General features: G+C 40.1%; 1 protein-coding gene across 1 annotated transcript; it reads left to right on the top strand.

The window, feature by feature from the left end:
• The first annotated feature begins 645 nt into the window (after nt 1-645).
• LOC127783325 (carotenoid 9,10(9',10')-cleavage dioxygenase 1-like) lies at nt 646-18234 on the top strand. The gene is made up of 13 exons (XM_052310582.1): nt 646-792; nt 860-1003; nt 4948-5050; nt 5283-5545; nt 6516-6695; nt 7333-7411; nt 7507-7588; nt 15782-15844; nt 15927-16065; nt 16407-16698; nt 16972-17024; nt 17127-17279; nt 18112-18234. The coding sequence occupies exons 1-13, from the start codon at nt 646-648 to the stop codon at nt 18232-18234; spliced, it is 1821 nt and encodes a 606-aa protein (XP_052166542.1).
• Nucleotides 18235-18798: the final 564 nt, after the last annotated feature.

Genomic DNA, 18798 nt, shown 5'->3' with positions numbered 1-18798 from the left:
GATCTGTGGAGGAGAGGATAAGGAATAGGGATTATATACTACGCTTCGAATTTTAGTTCCGGTTGGTATTCCTAACCGGGACTAACTAAAGTGGTGATCTGTAGACTAAAGATCCTCGGCCTCCTGACATCAATCTGACAGGGGATGAACCGGAACTAAAGATGATTTTTTAGTCCCGGTTGGAGATCATAGAATGCCTCTGAGGTTTTCAACCGGGACTAAAGATCATTTTTAGTCCCGGTTCTTTTTGGAACCGGGATTATTGTGGTTTTGGGTCGACCCAGCAAAGATCATTTCTCCACCAGTGTTCTCAAAAAAAAACTTTCAATACTGTTTTAAAATGAAAGAATGCATGCATAAAATTTATCTAATAAATACATGTGATAATATCATAGACCGCGTGGTCAAATTTATAAGTCCTAAAAATACCATACAATTGATTACTGGGGCAAAGCTGTCTTAAATACGGCACATGCGCCCATGCATGGATGCCTCATGCCTTGACGGTAGTACGTAGCTAGGTTACTATAAAAGTGAGCTTCTCTTGCCGAATTCCTCTGACGAATAGAGGGGATGAAACAATAGTTGTAGCTGTCACACAAATTAGATAGCAAGGAAGCGCACAACGTACGTAGTACGATCAATATGGTGGCCGTAGCATCGCCATCCATGTATGGCGGCACTCTCCAACCATGCTTGTACTGCAGAAGGAGCAGCACTACTGGAACACGAAGACCATCAATCACAAGGCCTAATGCGACTGATCATTTCACCAAATGTATCACATCCAATGTAAGAACGACCTCCCCTCCTCTCATGTTGATCCTATTTTAATTGCGTTGTCGATATATACTTGCAGCCACATTTCAAGGAGTTTCAGCAGCAGCTTACCACCAAACTTGGGGAGGTATCTGCGGCAGTAACCATGGCTTCCAGTCTATTGCTGGATGCGTTTGTGGACTCCACCTTCACATTCAGTCACCAATCTTTGCGTCCCACCGAGGTACATATATATGCGTGTATAATTATTATAAGTATACGTTCTTTCTCCTACTCTCTTTCAGGGGCTTGAATTTGTCTTCTTTGCCCAGTTCGCTCTGATCATCGTAGAAATTAGGTAAACCCCGGGTATTGCTACGGGAATTTACTATAATAACAATGAGTCAAAATAATACGTAAGATGATTAGACAGTATAAACTTACATAAGTTGATGGGGTTTATGATAGTTTAAATTTAAATAATACTCCCTCTGTCCCAAAATATAAACATTTTTAGAATAGTGCCAAGTCAAACTTTTTAAATATTGACTATTAATAGCAAAAAAACTAAAAAGATTAATCATATAAATTTGATGTTACTATATTTATCATTAAATGAACTATCATAATATGCAACTCTTTTTATTTAAAACATTTTACTTCCGTAGATATTGTTAATTAAAGTAGTATCTCAGAGACCGTGTCGAGACCCAAAAATGCTTATATTTTGGGACGGAAGGAGTATACAGAATGATGATTTAAATGTAAAAGTAAAGTGATGTGGCTTTATGAGAGAAAAAATGAGGGAGATAGTTTGGACCGTAGATTAATCATCTAAAGCTAAAAACAACTGAGGTGATATTACTTAATGAGAGAAGAGAGAAATAACATTAATTAACTAAGTGATGATGAACTATATAGGTATATATGATATTACAAAAATGATGAAGAGATATATTAAAATATTTTGTGAAATATATGGAACGATGCTTTAACATACTTGCATTTTAAAACTCTAAAATAAAATTAATGATAGAATTATAAATAATATAGCATGCTTGCTGATGTTTAAATATAATAATTGTTAGTGGATGATGATGTGGTATCTTGTTATTGCATGATGATGTGCCATCTTTGCATGTTAAGTTTTTAAATTTAGTGGGTTATAACTTTATAGTAAGATTATTGTATAATGTTGTGATATCTTTGCATGTTAAGATTTAGGATTTAGTGGGTTATAACTTTATGGTAAGATAGGATTCCCTAATGCATTGCAGCAGTCACGACATATGAAGTGGCATAGGTCAGCGCATATGTTCGAAATTGTTTGTTTGTTGAACCGGTTTGCTACATAAGGATTATTTGAGGGATCTGTGAAAAAAACGAAGACAATGAAAGTCAGGAAATGAAATGTGACTAAATAATCTATGTAGAGAACAATCTCCGGACTTACGTTATTGTTGTTTGTTGTGCATCTCCTGTTGACCCTAAGCATCTTGCACACTTAATATCCACATAGGTTAGTGCCTAGGGTTGCTTGAAACACAACAAACATGATAATAAGACCAGTCAGTTTAAAAATAGTAATGATTACAACAATTTGTGTGCATGGCACACGCCATTACGTACCGGCCAGTCCGTCTTCACATGAAGCTTTTTCCTCTGCACATCCTTTACTGGCCTGTGATGTTTGACATAAAATTTACGTACTCTGTGCCGATAAAACATTTATTTGTGTTACTTTCAAATTTCGGAACGGCAATTAGGTACTGAGGTAGTATGTTACTACGTCGAAATTTGAAATAGTGAGGAACTCCATATAGGCTTTCTTGGATAGTGTGCCAGATCAAGCGCGACGACCAAGTGGTCCCTCGGATATACCAGGAATAAAATATAGTGGTCCTGCAAACAAGATAGATGAATTAGAGATGACATTTGCTAGTTATCTTGTATTACAAGAAAAAAAATAATCAAACGGAAGAGATGCTGCTTATCTAAGAGCGTAAGGGACCATTATGATGTTTTTGTCTCAGTGCATGAGAATTGCGGTTCCCAAGTAGCAAGCTACTTCAATCTTCTTCCTTGTGCAATTTCTTGATATATGCTTGTGTTCCTCCGGTGTCTTATCTGTTAGTTCCGGGCTATTAGCAAGAAGCTGTACAGTTTGTTGTGTGGCCTGCAAATCCTTGTTGGCTCGATATAGCCAACGAGTTGCCTCGCTCTTTCTGTGTCGTAGAACTGTGACCTATGGAATGCAGCTTGATTGAAAAGGAAGTTTCTTTCACACATTTCACTTACAACAAACTAGTGTAAAAACACTTACACGCAAAATACAACAACGAGATTGATGTCCATCTTATCGAGCTTGAAGAGGGCGTGTAGGTCCCGGAAATCGATGATAAAGATCTCATTGGTTTTACTCATGAAATCGTCTCGTGGGACCTTGACACTAATGAAGCTCAGGTCCTTTCTAGATGCCTTGAGGTACCATTCATGCATCACCCTCATCTGTCGTGGTAGATTATTCATAATGTACCATGGTAAGAATGGCTTGTCATATTTATATTCTTGGGGCACATCTACAGATAGCCAAGATTGCAACTTATCCTTGGCCCATACTACTGACTTCTAGGAATTTTACAGCTCAGCAACATCTTCTTTCTTCTTCTTTGCCCAACCTCTCCCACTGAAGATTGAAAACAGGAACCTCTCTTTATCTCTTGACATTTCCTTGTGGTCGTACATGGAAACCAATTTTCGTATGAGCCTGCGATGTTCAAGGGTAGTAGAAATGGGGCCAGATTGATTTACTTGGTGAGGTGGGACTTGTTGGGCGAGAGCAAATTGTGGTGTAGGAGGAGATTAATTGGTGAATGGGACTTGTTGGGCGAGAGCAAATTGTGGTGTAGGAGGAGATTAATTGGTGAATGGGAGATGGTTGTTCGGTAGGTGGCGAAGGGGGAGGGCAAGGGACTTGAGCAGAAGGTGTAGGTGGAGAACGTGAATGATGTGGTGACGTTACCGGAGGAATCGAAACTGGTAGGGATGGTGGATGGTGTGGTGACCTTACTAGAGGCAGGGAAGCTTGTGGGGAAGGTGATCCTAGCTGGGAGGTCGGTGCAGGAGCGGCAACTGTCATTGGTTGGGATGGAGCTAGGGCAGATGGTGGTTGTCCGGCAAGGATGATGTCTCGATGATGCCACAAGACAAATTGGTTCACTGCATCTCCCAAAAGTTTGATCCCCTCCAGTTTAGGGATGTCTAGCTCGAACGTGACATGTTCAGCGTGGACCTTAGTTACCTGCACCCTTGCATGGTCGTCTAGAATGGGGGTGTTGTGGAATTGTCATATAATCACAGTATCTGGATTATCCCATGCTACCCATCAATCGCCCCCACGAGAGTGGTTTTTGCATGCGGGAGCACTTATGGGCCGCCTACAACCTATTGGGGGTTTTGTATAGAAAAAAAAATCAAATCTGTAGTAGTGGTACTGCCAATGAAAATCGATTATCGCCGGCTATCACTTAAGGGGTCTGCTTATAAATATAGGGTTATTTTTACAAGCATGTTTGTTATATTCCCATCGATGGAAACCAATTTTCGCTGATGGCTGCTGAAGAGCACCGCCTGAAAAAAGAAATCATAATATTAAATTGCTTTGAACCTTTTTTTTTTCAATTTAGAGGTATAGTAGAGGGGAGAACACTTCAGATTCCAATTAATTTTCATCACACGCTTTTGAACTCCCTGTTTCTTAGAAAACCACCCATCAACTAAAAAAATAGATATTTTACAGCTTTCCATTACCATAACCGGATGAAATAGAATACAACCTGATTTTAATGGTAATATTCATGATTTGAAATCCAAATAGTACGATAAAAAAACCAAGTTAGACAGATAGGTAGAAAGTGGTTTAATATAAGTCAAAAAATATATATTTTGTTGTGAAAATCATGAAAACCGCTACTAAAACTGGGTGTATAATATCATTACATTTATGGTTGAATTTTGACTTGTTTTAATAGTTGAAGGCCTAGGGGTTATAAAATATCTGATTTTGTAGTTAATGGATGTTTCTAATATTATTAGACAAATCCAATAGTTAAGGGGTGTAGTTTGGACTATCGGAAAAATGGCTGAATTGCAAGTGCTAATTTATATGATGGATCTATCCATGAGCAGAGCAATTTCGCACCAGTTGATGAAATCGGTGGAAGAACAGAAATATGGAGGATAGAAGGGACGATCCCAGATGATTTTCCTGAGGGTGTTTATATCAGAAATGGTAATTTTCTTTCAATCTTTCATTAGCAACTAGCAAGCTAGCGAAAACTATTGTAGTTTAAGCCCTTAACTCTTGACTTTTGTGCTACGTCAGTTATGTGCTCAGATGCTAGTTCACAGTATTACTTTTCACAATGCTATTATTAGGTTCGCAAAGTTTGATCTTAATTTGCTCTAGTTCTGAATAGATTAAAACTCAACCTTTTCTCATCGCTGAATGCAATATAATGCAGGTTCCAACCCTCTCTTTGGAGCCTTGCACAAGGTGAACTCAATCTTCGGCCAGTCTGAAGACATCTGGGTCGAGGGAGAAGGCATGCTGCATGCCCTCTACTTCACCAAGAGCGGAGAAGGAAGCACTTGGTCAATCTCATACAACAACCGCTACGTGCAATCTGACACTTTTAATACTGAAAGAGATCGTCAGAGACCATGCTTCCTCTCAGCAATCAAGGGTGACCCTCTTGCCATAATCGCAGCCAGCATTTTGAACATGGTTTGTAAATAATTTGCACCCTTTGTTTTTTGTCGGCAAGGAACTTTTTACTACTCTTGTCTCTATCAAAATATAACTAGTACTTTAAGTAGCTAGAATGAATACAGAGTTTACAATAAAGAGAAACTCCCTCTATTTGAAAATATTATGTGTAGCAGCCTTTTACACGGTCTCCAGCCTTATTCTTATTCTTCAACTACTAATTTTGTTTATAATATATTATTAATAGTAACAAATCTAACATCGGATGAAAATACATTCAAATACAAATCTAATGGCACTATATGCATGACACAATACAGATATATTAATTGTTAGCTCAATAATTAGTCAAAATTTTAATTGTTGACTTTATGGAAAACAAGAATATCCCATATTTTAGAACGGAGGAAGTAATACATATTAGTTTGCTACACGGTATACAATATTATAGTTTTACCATTGGCTTCTTTCATAATATATTACAAACAAGTATGGACGGAGTTGACATCATAAGAAAAATATTTTCAAATGTTGATTTCTGTTTTGAAAATAGGGATGCCACAGGGAGTATGAGTTAAAACTTCCATGCTTCTCATACTTCTTATAGATAGCTGAAGTGACATGGTTAGTGAGATTCTTCTGATAAATGCAGAAGAGAGGCCATGTAATATCCATGGCCAAACATTGAACATATTCAACAAACTCATGGTGCAAGACTTCAATTTTGCAGGAAGATTGAAAAAATTACAGGTCTTATAAAAACAAACACGGAGTATTTTCTATGTTGACAAACATTTGCAACTTCACAATTTCAATTTTGTCCTCTTTGATTTTCGCCCTTGATCCACTACCACACATCTCTAGTGAACCATAGTACCCTCTGGGTCATAAAGATTTGATAATAGCATTTTCTTCTGTTCTAGTGTCATATGCTAAGGCACCGTAGTGTTCAAGTGACACTGATCATTAATTGCATATCTTGCTGTAGCTGAGGTTTGGCAAGGTGTTTAGAAACATGAGTAATACCGGTGTGTTTGAGCACGCCGAGAGGGTTTTCTCAGTGGCAGAGAATGACATTCCCTACGAGATTGACTTGGACAGTCTTGGCACACTGTGTAGCTGGGTAGTCGATGGTCAGTGGAACATGCCATTCACAGCACACCCCAAGGTTGGTCCCTCTGCATATGCCTCTCTGCCTCTTAAACATGTGAATCTGAATACATGAAGATTATGTATCAGTTTGTTTTATTCTTGGTTAATTGTTCCATATTCACCAGCATTTTCTACAGAAGACTTGCCTTCTACTATCTCTTTTCAGTTTTGTTTTGCGTTGCTTTTGGCTATAAGTCTCAACATCTGTTTGTCTTCCATTTTGATGAAATTTACAAGCACATTACTATCTTAAGAGCAGGAGAGAAAGATATTTGAAAAAAAAAGGTAGAGAGATAATTTAAGCTTATCAACTAGTGGAAAAAAGGTCAATAGTGCAGCACTTGTTTTTTCTTGAAAAGTGCCATTCACAGATTGACCTACCTTGACAAACATGGTAAAGAACTGGCTTATAGTTTTGTCACTATTTAGTGTCAGCACCCTACTTTAACACCTTTTACCATTTTATTAATGCTAAATTCAGCAGTTCTTGGAGTATTTAATATGTTAGGCCAACATCTAGCATAAAATGTATGCTTGTGCTAAGAATATGAGTGACCATGGGAAACGTTGGGATGCTTAATTATAATTATTTGATTTGTACATTAATTCTATTTCATGTTACCTTATTGCATCCAATTTTTCTATGGGCGCAGGTAGCCCCAGGGTCAGGAGAGTTAGTCATATATGGGTTTAACATTGTGAAGCCCTTCCTAACTATTGGAGTTGTCTCAGGTTTGGTAGCTCTGTAATCTCAATTCTTTTTCTGCATATCCTTTTACCAAAAAAAAGTACTAAGTACATTTGATCACGCCAAACACATTCTGTAGAGGATGGAAAGAAACTTGAACGGAAGGTTGATCTCAAGCTAGAAAGATGTACATATTGCCATGAAATTGGGGTCACTAAAATGTAAGTTCAATGCCACTACCAACTGTTTTTCAAACAAAAAAACATGTTTTCTTGTTTTATCTATATCAAAATTTGGCACTAGTTCTATATTACAATAGTTCACCAAACATATAAAAAAGCATATTGACCATCATATACCATGATGTAGCCTAGTGATTGCAGTGCCCTGAGTAACACCCTAAGGTCCTGAGTTCAAATCTTTGTAAGAGCGAATTTCATATTGGCTTGTTTGAGGGGATAAGTTCCAAATTTAAAAGGCTGCATATATCCGGTTGGATATAAAGGCCGGGTAAAAATTACCCTTCTTTGAAAAACTAGTATACCATGACAGATAAAACTTCTCCAAAAGCTACTAGCCCATATTTAATTAATGTTAAGTAATAATTGCTAATACTAAAGTATTAATCTCGCCGTTTTAAAATAAAAGACATATTTTGTTTCTTACGATAGGCTTTGACCAACAATTATTCTATTACGATATAATTTTAATGATATAATTTATTTATTATTAGATTTGTATTCAAAAGTATTTAATTATTATTATGCTTTTGTATCATTTAAATGATATCATAATATAGTAATCTACATATGTGAAAGCAACAAGCTTTCGAAAACCAATAAGCCACGTCATGTGAAGAATAATAGCCTTAGGATGAGAGGAGGAATAAAATTGGACCGTTGGATCCATTTGTGTATACCAATCACACATCAGGAAAGTTCCAGATGAATAGCTCCTGTGCATCCATCGGTCCACACCGGTGCATATACAGATAGTTTCAGATGGAGAACACCAGCAGCTCGTCTCATTCACCCGCAGCGACAATATATAAAATTTATCCTACTTTACATATTCCTTCATCTCAATTAACTACAACCATTATCTTTTTAATTTCTTCATATACTTCTTTATCTCAATCAACCATAACCTTCACACTTTCTATCAAAAACAAAAATAAAACACAACCCTCCCATTTAATTTTATTGCCCTCTTCTTAATCCCTTCAAAAAAGCATAAAGGTAGCTACTCTCTATCTGCAAATATAAGCATCACAAATGTTTATAATTTATTCAAAAACATAAGGATTTATAGAATAACTTACCTTCAATCTCACCTTCCATTCAATTTTTTTTACCCTACTCTCAACTTTTTCTCAACTCCTATCATTTCTCTGTAAAGGGATATAAAGTTTTATATGATCGAACATAATCTTTGTTAAACAATATAGAAATCCTTATATTTGAGAACAGAGAGAATGGTCTCATAGAATTTATCCCGTAATTATCAAGATCGGTCGTCAACTCCTATACGTAGGTTATGCCAGCGCTCAGAGTCGCGTGAAGCATGACTGGGTGGCTAGTTGTTAGTGGAAGTCTCATCCTAACAAAACAAAATGCGTCTTATAATTTGAAACGAGGAAGTACCAACTCAGTTGCCATTGACCAGTAACTTGGTAATAATTTCGTTCGCACAAACAAAACATGGCAGCTTGATATATGTTAATAAATCAACTAGAATTAGTTGAAAGCTATCTTATTTAAGAGTGTGTGTAATCAAATTAGTACGCACGCACATTTTTGACCTAACGAGCATCCCGTTACGAGCTATGATATGTTGTCTACATATATGTTGTTCCGGGAAATCTAGCTTAACTAGTGCACTGTTCTCCTTCATCAAGCAAGTAAAAAATATATATATTCCTACCACCTAAGCTTCAATTTTTTTTCTAAGATCCGATTATACTGTTGTGTTCGTTGCAATTAAATCTTTATAAAAGATATCACATGATTATATTTTGATGAAAAATTACAAATTAATTTTATAACATATCTAGTTACTTTTAGACTCCATTAAATTACTTTTTAGACATCTAGAAGTAAATTCAATAAAGTATAAAAATAATTTGCATATATTACAAAAGTAACTTAAGAAAAAATTTTGTTTTAATTTAGGTGTTAGGAATCGTTTCCTTATTACAAGAATGTATATTCCTGCGTAGGAAAGATATATTCCCTCCATTCCATATTGATCATCATATAACCAAAACTCAAAAATTCAAAATTGATCATCATATAACCTTGGCCCCTTCACTTCACATGTAGTATTACTGCATTTATGCATGTAAATTGACTTTAGCATTTATGATGATCAATATGGAACATAGAGGTCCTGTTTAGATCCCCTGGCAAAATTTTACACTCTGTCACATCAAATGTTTGGACACATGCATGGAGTATTAAATATAAACGAAAAAAAACTAATTACGCAGATTGCGTGTAAATTGCGAGATGAATCTTTTAAGCCTAATGGCGCCATGATTTGACAATGTGGTGCTAAAGTAAACATTTGCTAATGACGATGGATTAATTAGGCTTAATAAATTCGTCTCGCGGTTTATAGACGGATTCTCTAATTTGTTTTGTTATTAGACTACATTCAATACTTTAAATGTGTGTCAGTATATCTGATGTGACACGCCAAAACTTTACACCCCTGGATCCGATGTGGCGGTTTACGCCAAAACTTTACAGCCAGAGAGTACATGTTAACTTTAGCATTTGTGAGGATGATAGGTGGTTAACAATAATTAGTGCACATGCCCTGTGTAGTCCAGTCCTTAAGATTGCATGACTTCCATTTAGATAGACCTATATCTTAAATGGTTCAAATGCACTTGTGAAACATCATAGGAATGAATGGGTCATTTGATTTCTTAAGTAACTAAGAGAATTTGATTAATTAACTGCCTTATGCCCTATATCTATTCATCTGGAGTGTTAGATATCAACACCACACACAAAAACTCTTTTAGTCTAAAATCTAAAATTGATTAAAAACCATGGCAAAGTTCTATTTATATTTATAGACACGCACGATAGCAATTATAAGAATATTTAAACACACCAGCATCAATGAATATGGTACCATCAACAACATCCAAGAAGTATCAGGAACAACCATAATAACATAAACATGAAGTAAACTATCCAAATATAATGAAACCAAGTTAATCTAATCTTACAAACTAAGTTTAATTTTCATATGTGCATAAGTGTATCGATGTTGGGTGCTATTCCCGTCCTTGCATGCTGGTGTCACGTGATACCTAAAACCAAATAAAACACAAAGATGAGTATAAAATACTCAGCAAGATTATATGGAACTAGAAAATGTGTACGGAACAGTTTATAAAAAAGAGCGAGTAGGAAACTATTTTTATTTTACGCAAATATCATTTTAGCATTTACTGGTTAACCTGAGTATTAGGTTCAATGTAACTCAGGTGTCATGAATGAAGAACCAAATTACACTTCCGTGGCTATGCGTGGCACTTGATATTAAACCAAAAAAAGAGCAGAATCATGAAACATGAATATATAACATGATTGATAAGATGAAACCAAATCAAGATTACACGTAATCACATCAATAATTACAACATAATAAAAGTGAAACAATTAAATTAAACTAGTTCACGCATCATATACAAATAGTTACCGTGCACTTGCCTTAACCTTAGTGGTAACTTGGCATCGGAATCCTCCAAACATAAGAACAAAATAACATGCATCTAAATTAAAAAAAAACTGCAATGCTAGTAAATAAAAACACACTAATTTCTTGGTATAATTTTTAAAACCCCAAAACATAGAAATTTATTTATGAACTAACTAAACCCTTGCTTGCTCGCTATTCTAGCAATTACTTTTATACCATTAAACAAAAGAAAACATTAAGTACATCTGGAGCATCTATAGAAGAGTACCTGCAACTTTCATGTTATGAAAATGACCTAGTTATGTGTTTATAATTATCAAAATGAAATAAAAGGATTGCTGCACCAGTTTTCTTACCATGTTAGCAAAATTTTAGCAATTACTTACAAATAACCGATCTAAAATAAATGAAACAAGCGCCATTAGAAAAATATGACTGATACCTACAACTTTTATTTAGAACATAAAACTTATTTCTTGATAGATCAATCCCAGATTACAATGTTTTGTTTCATCTTACCAATCAAAAGGTTAAATTTGAAGCGCCCACTATTAAACTTGAATTGTATTTAAAATTGATACATCTAGCCTAATTTCAACCGAAAACCTTATATTGAACACAACTCTCCAAACTATCTACCTCTACTCCTCTTCTCTTCATTTTTTTCTTCCCCTGTGCTTCTGTGCTTGGTGCATTGGTGTCATGCCCCGAACTAGTCCTGAGCGGAACTAGCCCGTGACGCTCCAAATTAATACCAGTCCCAGGAAACAGTGCTGGTATCACAGGAAGACAGAATATCACAGCAACAGAGGTCTCTTTATTATAGAGTAGGAGTACAGTCATGTTGGGCTACGGACAGATCCCGAGCTCACAACTGCATTTCAAAAGGGAAGCGGAAGTCAAGAATTGGACCAAACATCACAGGCGCGACTTGGGAACTAGGCCGAAACCCTAAAACTCATCGTATCCGGCTTGCTCCTGGAAGAACTCCTCGTCAGCGGGATCCGCTTCATCTTCTTCAACAACTGGGGGGGGATTATGTATATAGGGCAAGGGTGAGTACGGGAGTACTCAGCAAGCCATGGGAAATAAGTGTTTAATGCAGGCTTCAAAGGAAAGGCTGTTGTTTTTGCAATTGATTTTTATTTAAACTCCTTTTTGAAACAGCTAAGTGAGTGCTTCTCAAACGACACGGATGAGACAGTGCGTCGTGTCCGGTCGGAGTATGTGCAATGTATCAGTCTTTTGAATTGATCAAGTTTGGCACCCGGCCAACAGCTTTCAAACGGCCACCCGGGCCTGGCTGATCCCATCAGCCGCAGATTTTCCAAACATCAAACCCATTCCTCAACAGCAAATTTCACAAGGCAGTAGTCAAACAAAACTACGCTAGGAATCACCTCACATGCACCCATGACCGTGGGCACGGCTGTTCGAACAGTTTAATAACCTCTGCAGAGGGGGTACACTTTACCCACACGACATTACTAACCCGGATCATCCAGCCCGTGCAGAACGGCCACGACTAGAGACCTTAAGGCTTTCATGACAAGGCATTTCGAAAGCCAACACAGGTTCACCATATGCCAACGAGAGGGGTCCCAGACCAACACCAGATTAGGTCCCAGACCATACTGTGCCAGGAAGCCCAGGGGTCCTCCCCGACACCACCCCGGCGAATCCACATGTCTCTTGGCATCAAGGCTCCCCCGATTAGCTAATTACTCAGCCAGGGGTGTCCCATTCCACCCATGTGGTCGTACTTGTCTTATGTTCGGATGAAATTCCAAGGAAACGGTCCTTAAGTGCAAGAGCAGGAAACCGTACTCCCGGTACGTTCCCCGGTCCGCGATTTTGGAAATTCATTTAGTTCGCAAGCACCGACCCAAGTGTCGGGTTTTCCAAGTCTTTTGTAAAACCCCAAGTTTTACCCAAGATGTTTCTCAGATTTTAAGTTTGATGGCGACCGTCGATACCCGTGCAGAGTGCATGATTACCGAGGCGCAACTAGGTGGTTACAAGGGAACATGGTATAACAATTACAATGGAAGGATCAGATGCAGCAAGTTAGGTAGGCACACCGGTCTGCCTTGCAGACGGTGAAAACAGATTAAGTGCAATCCTACCTATGCATAATATTTTTCAAGCAACATAATTAAATTCAAATATAGACTCAAGATGTTCAAAGGTGGCTTGCCTTGCTCGAGATCTTGAGCCTGATCCTCGAATCCTCGCACTGCGGGTCTTCGGGCTCCGAAACTACACGCAAAACGGGACAACTCAACAAACGGCTAAAATAAAGCCCTATTATTGACCTCTAAGCATGCCATTAGATAGATCTCGAGATTTGAGGAATTTTGGAAGTTGAACGGAGTCAGACGAACTTACGGTTGGGAAGATATTGAATTTCTAAGATTATTGGATTTTTGGTCTAAAGGAAAAGGATTTATTTAAACCCTTTTTGAAAAAGAAAGGAAAAGAAAAGAAAGAGGGAGGGAAATTAGACTTCCCTCGGGCGGCTAGGGCGCGGCCCGAGAGGAAGGGGCGGCTCGGCCAAGCTTAATGGGCCGGCCGGCCCAAGAGGGCGGACCAAGGCGCGCGCGCGAGCGGGGAGGAGAGAGAGCCGGTGGGCCGGGTCCATCCCGCGTGGTCCCGGGTGGGACCCGCTTGTCAGCGACTCGGCTCACCGTGGGCGAGGTGCACGCGGGGCAAGTTAGGGTTTTGGGAGGGAGGCGCGGCGCATGCGCGCGGTTCGCGGAGGGCGCGGTACGGCGGGCCCACGCGCAGCCTCACGGCTCGCGGTGGACCGCGCGCACGTGGAGGGAAATGGAGGGGCGGCTGGCTTGGTCGGTGGGTCCGGTCGCGGCCGAGGTGGCGCCGTCATGGCGCCTACGTGGCTGCCACGCGGACCGGCGGGAGGTAGACGACGACGCGGCCGGAACGGACGGCGGACGACAGCGGCGAGCGGTGGAGCGAACCACGGCAATACAGGCGAAAGCGAGCACACCGGGGGGTTGCACGGGACGAGAGGAGACGAGCCAACGGCTCGGATTCGCCGGGGGATGCTCGCCGGCGGCGGATTACGGCGGCGGCATCCGGCGGCGGGAGAAGGGGGAAACGGCGATGAGGTCACGAGGGGTCGATTCCCGGCGGTGAGAGCATCTACGCGGCTATGGGAATCCGTTGCTAGCGTCGGATTGGGCGGAGCTACGCCGAGCGAGGCCGGCGACGAGCGGGCGCTACGGAGCACGGGCGGCGACGGCGGCGAGCACACGGCGGGCGGCGGCAACGGTCGGGGCGGTGCCAGCTAGCTACGGGGAGGCTACTCGTGCTACTACCCGAGTCTAAGGGGAGGAGATGGAACGAGAAGGGAGAACGGAGGGAGACACTACCGTGCGGGGAAGGGGCGCAGTGACGAGAACCGACGGCGCGGGAGCGATCTCTTCGGTCTCGGGCCGGGGAAGAGGAAGAAAACGAGCGCCCGGAGTCCCCTTCCGTGTCCTCGCTCGTGCCTGCTCCTCCGACACGCGCGACGGCGAACGGCGACGGCGAACAGAGCACGGGAGGCGGCGACAATGGAGTGGAGATGATGGGACAAAACGAGAGGAGAAGGGAGAGAGGGCACCTGGGCTTTAAAGGGTGGCAATGTCGGTTTGGAAACCGACCTTGGGCGGTCAAGGGAGCGAGCTGGCGCTCGGCGCTCGCGGCCAAAACGGCGACAGGAGGGGGGAGGATGACGCCGGCGGGAGGGAAAAGGGGAAAAGGAGGAGAGGAAAGGGGGCTTGCCTCCTTGCCATTTCGGGAAAAGGAGGAGGGAGAGAGGGCGACGCGGCAGAGAGGGCGGGGGACTCTGCCTCCGTCCCTTGGAAGCTAGCGCGCGGAGAGGCGGGGCCGGGTTGTGACGACGGCGATGACGGCGGACCGGCTTGGAGCGGAGCGGCGACACGGGCGGCAGGCGCGGGCAGGCGCGGCAGAGCCTGACGGCGGCGGCGACCAGGCGGTCGGCCACCACGGCGCGCGCGCGCGGGAAGCAACGGCGGCGCGGCGATTTGGGCGGCATCGGCGGGAGGCGGCAGCGAGGGCGGGGCGCTCGGCTCGGTGCGGCTCGCGCGCACGCGCGTGCAGCGCTCGGGCAGAGCGGGGGAGAGCGAGAGAGAGAGAGAGAGAGCCGGGGAGGGAGGGGGAGATGGGCCGAGAGGGATTCGGCCCATCGAACCCTAGGGAGGCGAAATAGACTTTTGCGGAGGGATTTGATTTGGGAAGGATTTGGATTCGGGATTGAACTCGACGATAGATCGGGGATTTGAGATCTGAGATGGCACGGACACTAGACAACTAGCAAAGAAACGGATTTCGCAATTAGGGTTTTTAAGAGATAGTTTTCCCGCTAGGCGCCACGACGGAACGGGCGCTACAATTGGCTCACAGTAACAGATGGAGGAATTGGAAAGAAGTATCAACTCAGCGCAGCAGCAGTGGCATTGGATGGACAGCAGTCAGTAGGTTGATGAGGCGGTGGTGACAGTGGCTGCAAATACAATACAATGCAATACAATACAATACAATACAATACAATACACAATACAATATAATACAACATAATACAATACAATACAATGTAGAAACAATTTGGAAATGCAAAAGAAGATAACTACATTTGCATCAAAAGTATGATTAATCCGTTCTTCCATATGTAGGTACAATATTATCATGGATATGCCTCTTACAGTGGACCTTACTAGGATTCTAAGAGGAGCTCCGTGAGTACTTATGTTAGACATACCATAGTTGAGACAACAATCTTCCATGTTTCTAACATATTAATTATATAACATTATACAGGTTGATTGATTTTGAAACGGAAAGTTATGCAAGAATTGGAGTCATGCCCCGTCATGGAGATGCAGATTCAGTAATATGGTTCGATGTAGAACCATTTTGCACATTGCATCTCATCAATTGCTTTGAGGAAGATCATGAGGTAGCGTATCAAGTGGTTGTTGTATAGTGTTTTTTCTATCGACATGAAGCTGTGTTGCACAATTGAACTGCTACACTAAAATGTATGCTCCAAGAGATTAGCAGTTATTTGAATTGGATGACTAGATCATAGAGGCCATTTTGTCAGTAAACAAGTGGTTGTGGTATGTTTTTTCTATCATAATGCACATTAAAAATCAAGAGCCATTTTGTCACACTCAGTGAAGAAACAATCAAATTGCTGAAGTGTTTGAATGATTTGGTCAAGATCAAATCCATGTAGAGTAAATGTTCAAACACTTTCAAAATATAATTTGGCGTTGTTTAATTTTTTATGATTAGGTTGTCATCAGAGGATTTCGAGTGCCGGGTTCCATAATTACTGGCATAACACTTGAGCACACGGCTAATGAAGAGCCAGCTAATCAAGGACCCAGTGAGAAATCTTTTCCTTGCTTATATGAGTGGAGATTAAACTTGAAAAGCAGGGCTGTCACAGGTAAATACTTAACTGGGACAGATATTGCTCTGGAATTCCCAGTGATCAATAACAAATATGCTGGCCTGCATCACAAGTATGCATATGCACAAGTGATTGATGTCCAAGGGAGCCTGGAAGGTGGCTGTGGAACAGGTATTTTCTCAGCAAAGATTGCATTTGTCTTAAATATATTCAGCACTAAGTTGAACTGACAAAATTAAGTTAAACAGTTTATTTGCTGATTAGGATAAAAAATTTCAACAAGGAAAATATAATGAAAATATACAATAACATTTTTGCCGGATAACCTAAATATTGCATATCATGTCGGATCAACCATATCTAAGGGTATATTAAAAAAAAACTGACCAAGAAGGATATATTCAACTATTCATCATATGCTAACTTTACTTTCATTTCATTTAGTGCGACCAAAATTTGGAGGTTTCGCAAAACTACATCTTCAAGATAACAACAAGGTAGTTCTTGTAGTACATATATATAAGAAAACAATGCCTTTGTCTTGCTGCTTTCTTTTTTGAAATATCTTATAACATCATGGTTTGCAACTCTTGAGATAGTTTGGTGGAGATCTAATAAATGTGGAGTATCATCATCTTGGTAAAAATCAGTTTTGCTCAGGAGCAACTTTTGTTCCAAAGGTCAATGGAGCAAATGAAGATGATGGATGGATAATTTCCTTTGTACATGATGAGGAAATAAACACTTCACAGGCGAGCTCTCTCTCTAGAATCATCTTTCTTCTATTATCTGTGCTACCCTATCGTGACTGTTCTGCCTAGAAAATTAGATAAAATAAAATTCAAAATTACCTTTGATATTCGAACTAGCATGTTAATTACAACATTCTTTATATTCTTGACATTACATTACAATGCATGTTATTCCCATATGCTCCCTCCGTTTTTAAATATTTGACGCCATTGACTTTTTAAAATATATTTGACCGTTCGTCTTATTCAAAAATTTTAATTAATTGTTAATTCTTTTCCTATCATTTAATTCATTGTTAAATATACTTATATGTATACATATAGTTTTACAAATTTCACAAAAACTATTGAATAATACGAACGGTCAAACATATGCTAAAAAGTCAATGGTGTCAAATATTTAGAAACGGAGGGAGTATAACACAGCTCCAACTCCAGCTCCACCCCTCCTGTAGCTGGAGCTCAGCCAAATAGTTTCAGCTCCACCAAAACTAGGAGTGGAGTTGAGTGGAGCTCTCTCACAAAATGTACTAGAGTTGTGGAGCTAGGTTTAGGCAGCTCCACAACTCCTCTCCAGACTCAACTCCTGGAGTTATATTTAGGAGTTGGAGCTGTACCAAATAGGCCTATAATCCTTTTTACTCCCTACTCACCAGTACAAAACCCCTAATAAATGCCGATTGGCAATCCTTCATAGGTGTCAGATTTGACAACCGACGACACCAACTCATAAACCGGAAAGCTTGATAAAGAAAATTAAAAGAATAACTTATAGCCCATCAGCGGATATATATATTATTAATGATTAAACCGTGATTCTTTAACTTTACAGGCACATGTCATTGATGCTCAGAGATTTGAAAATGGACCAATCGCTAAGATAACATTACCACAAAGAGTACCCTATGGCTTTCATGGCGCATTCATCCCAAGAACTACATACAATAAGACATGACTCTTGTATAAGCATATAAATTACTGCCAAACTTTTGGCGTTAATCCATACCTATAGGCACATTTTCTGACAATTCGATACGGCTTATGATATTACAAATACTGTGATTAATCTTGTGTCCTTTATTACTACATCTGTAAGTGTTTTGTAGCTTTGTACGCAATAAATTAGGATTACACCCTTCCTAATGTCAGGAACAATCTTAGTGCACTGTGAAAACAGACAATTTTCAAAGGTGTCTGGATTACGACTACCGCCTCTAAAAGTAAGGTCCCTCCTGACTTACTGCAATGGCAGATTTCCTTATGGACCGTAGCACATGTGCAGTAAAGGATTATCTGCGAAAATATTTTTTTTACCTGTGATATGAAAAACACATTCACAAACTTAGATATAATCTAGCATTAATTATTTCTTTAGAAATACTTACTACATGGTAGTTTTGAAACTAAAAAGTGTACAATGGCATGCAAACCATGTGTAACATCCTGAAAATTTTAAAAATGCATCATGCTGATTGTTAACCTATTATTTTGGTAATATCTTAAAATAATATAAAGTAAG

This window comes from Oryza glaberrima, chromosome 8, assembly GCF_000147395.1.
Source record: "Oryza glaberrima chromosome 8, OglaRS2, whole genome shotgun sequence".
Classification (NCBI taxonomy): domain Eukaryota; kingdom Viridiplantae; phylum Streptophyta; class Magnoliopsida; order Poales; family Poaceae; genus Oryza; species Oryza glaberrima.
The sequence above is the reverse complement of the archived record's forward strand: the minus strand, read 5'-3'. Positions and strand labels throughout refer to the sequence as shown.

Excerpts from the sequence above, each read along its gene's own strand:
- LOC127783325 (XM_052310582.1), top strand. The coding sequence starts at position 646 with ATGGTGGCCGTAGCATCGCCATCCATGTATGGCGGCACTCTCCAACCA. Across the intron at positions 5,546-6,515 it reads CAGCCAGCATTTTGAACATG|CTGAGGTTTGGCAAGGTGTT; the intron begins GTTTGTAAATAA and ends ATCTTGCTGTAG. Across the intron at positions 6,696-7,332 it reads CATTCACAGCACACCCCAAG|GTAGCCCCAGGGTCAGGAGA; the intron begins GTTGGTCCCTCT and ends CTATGGGCGCAG.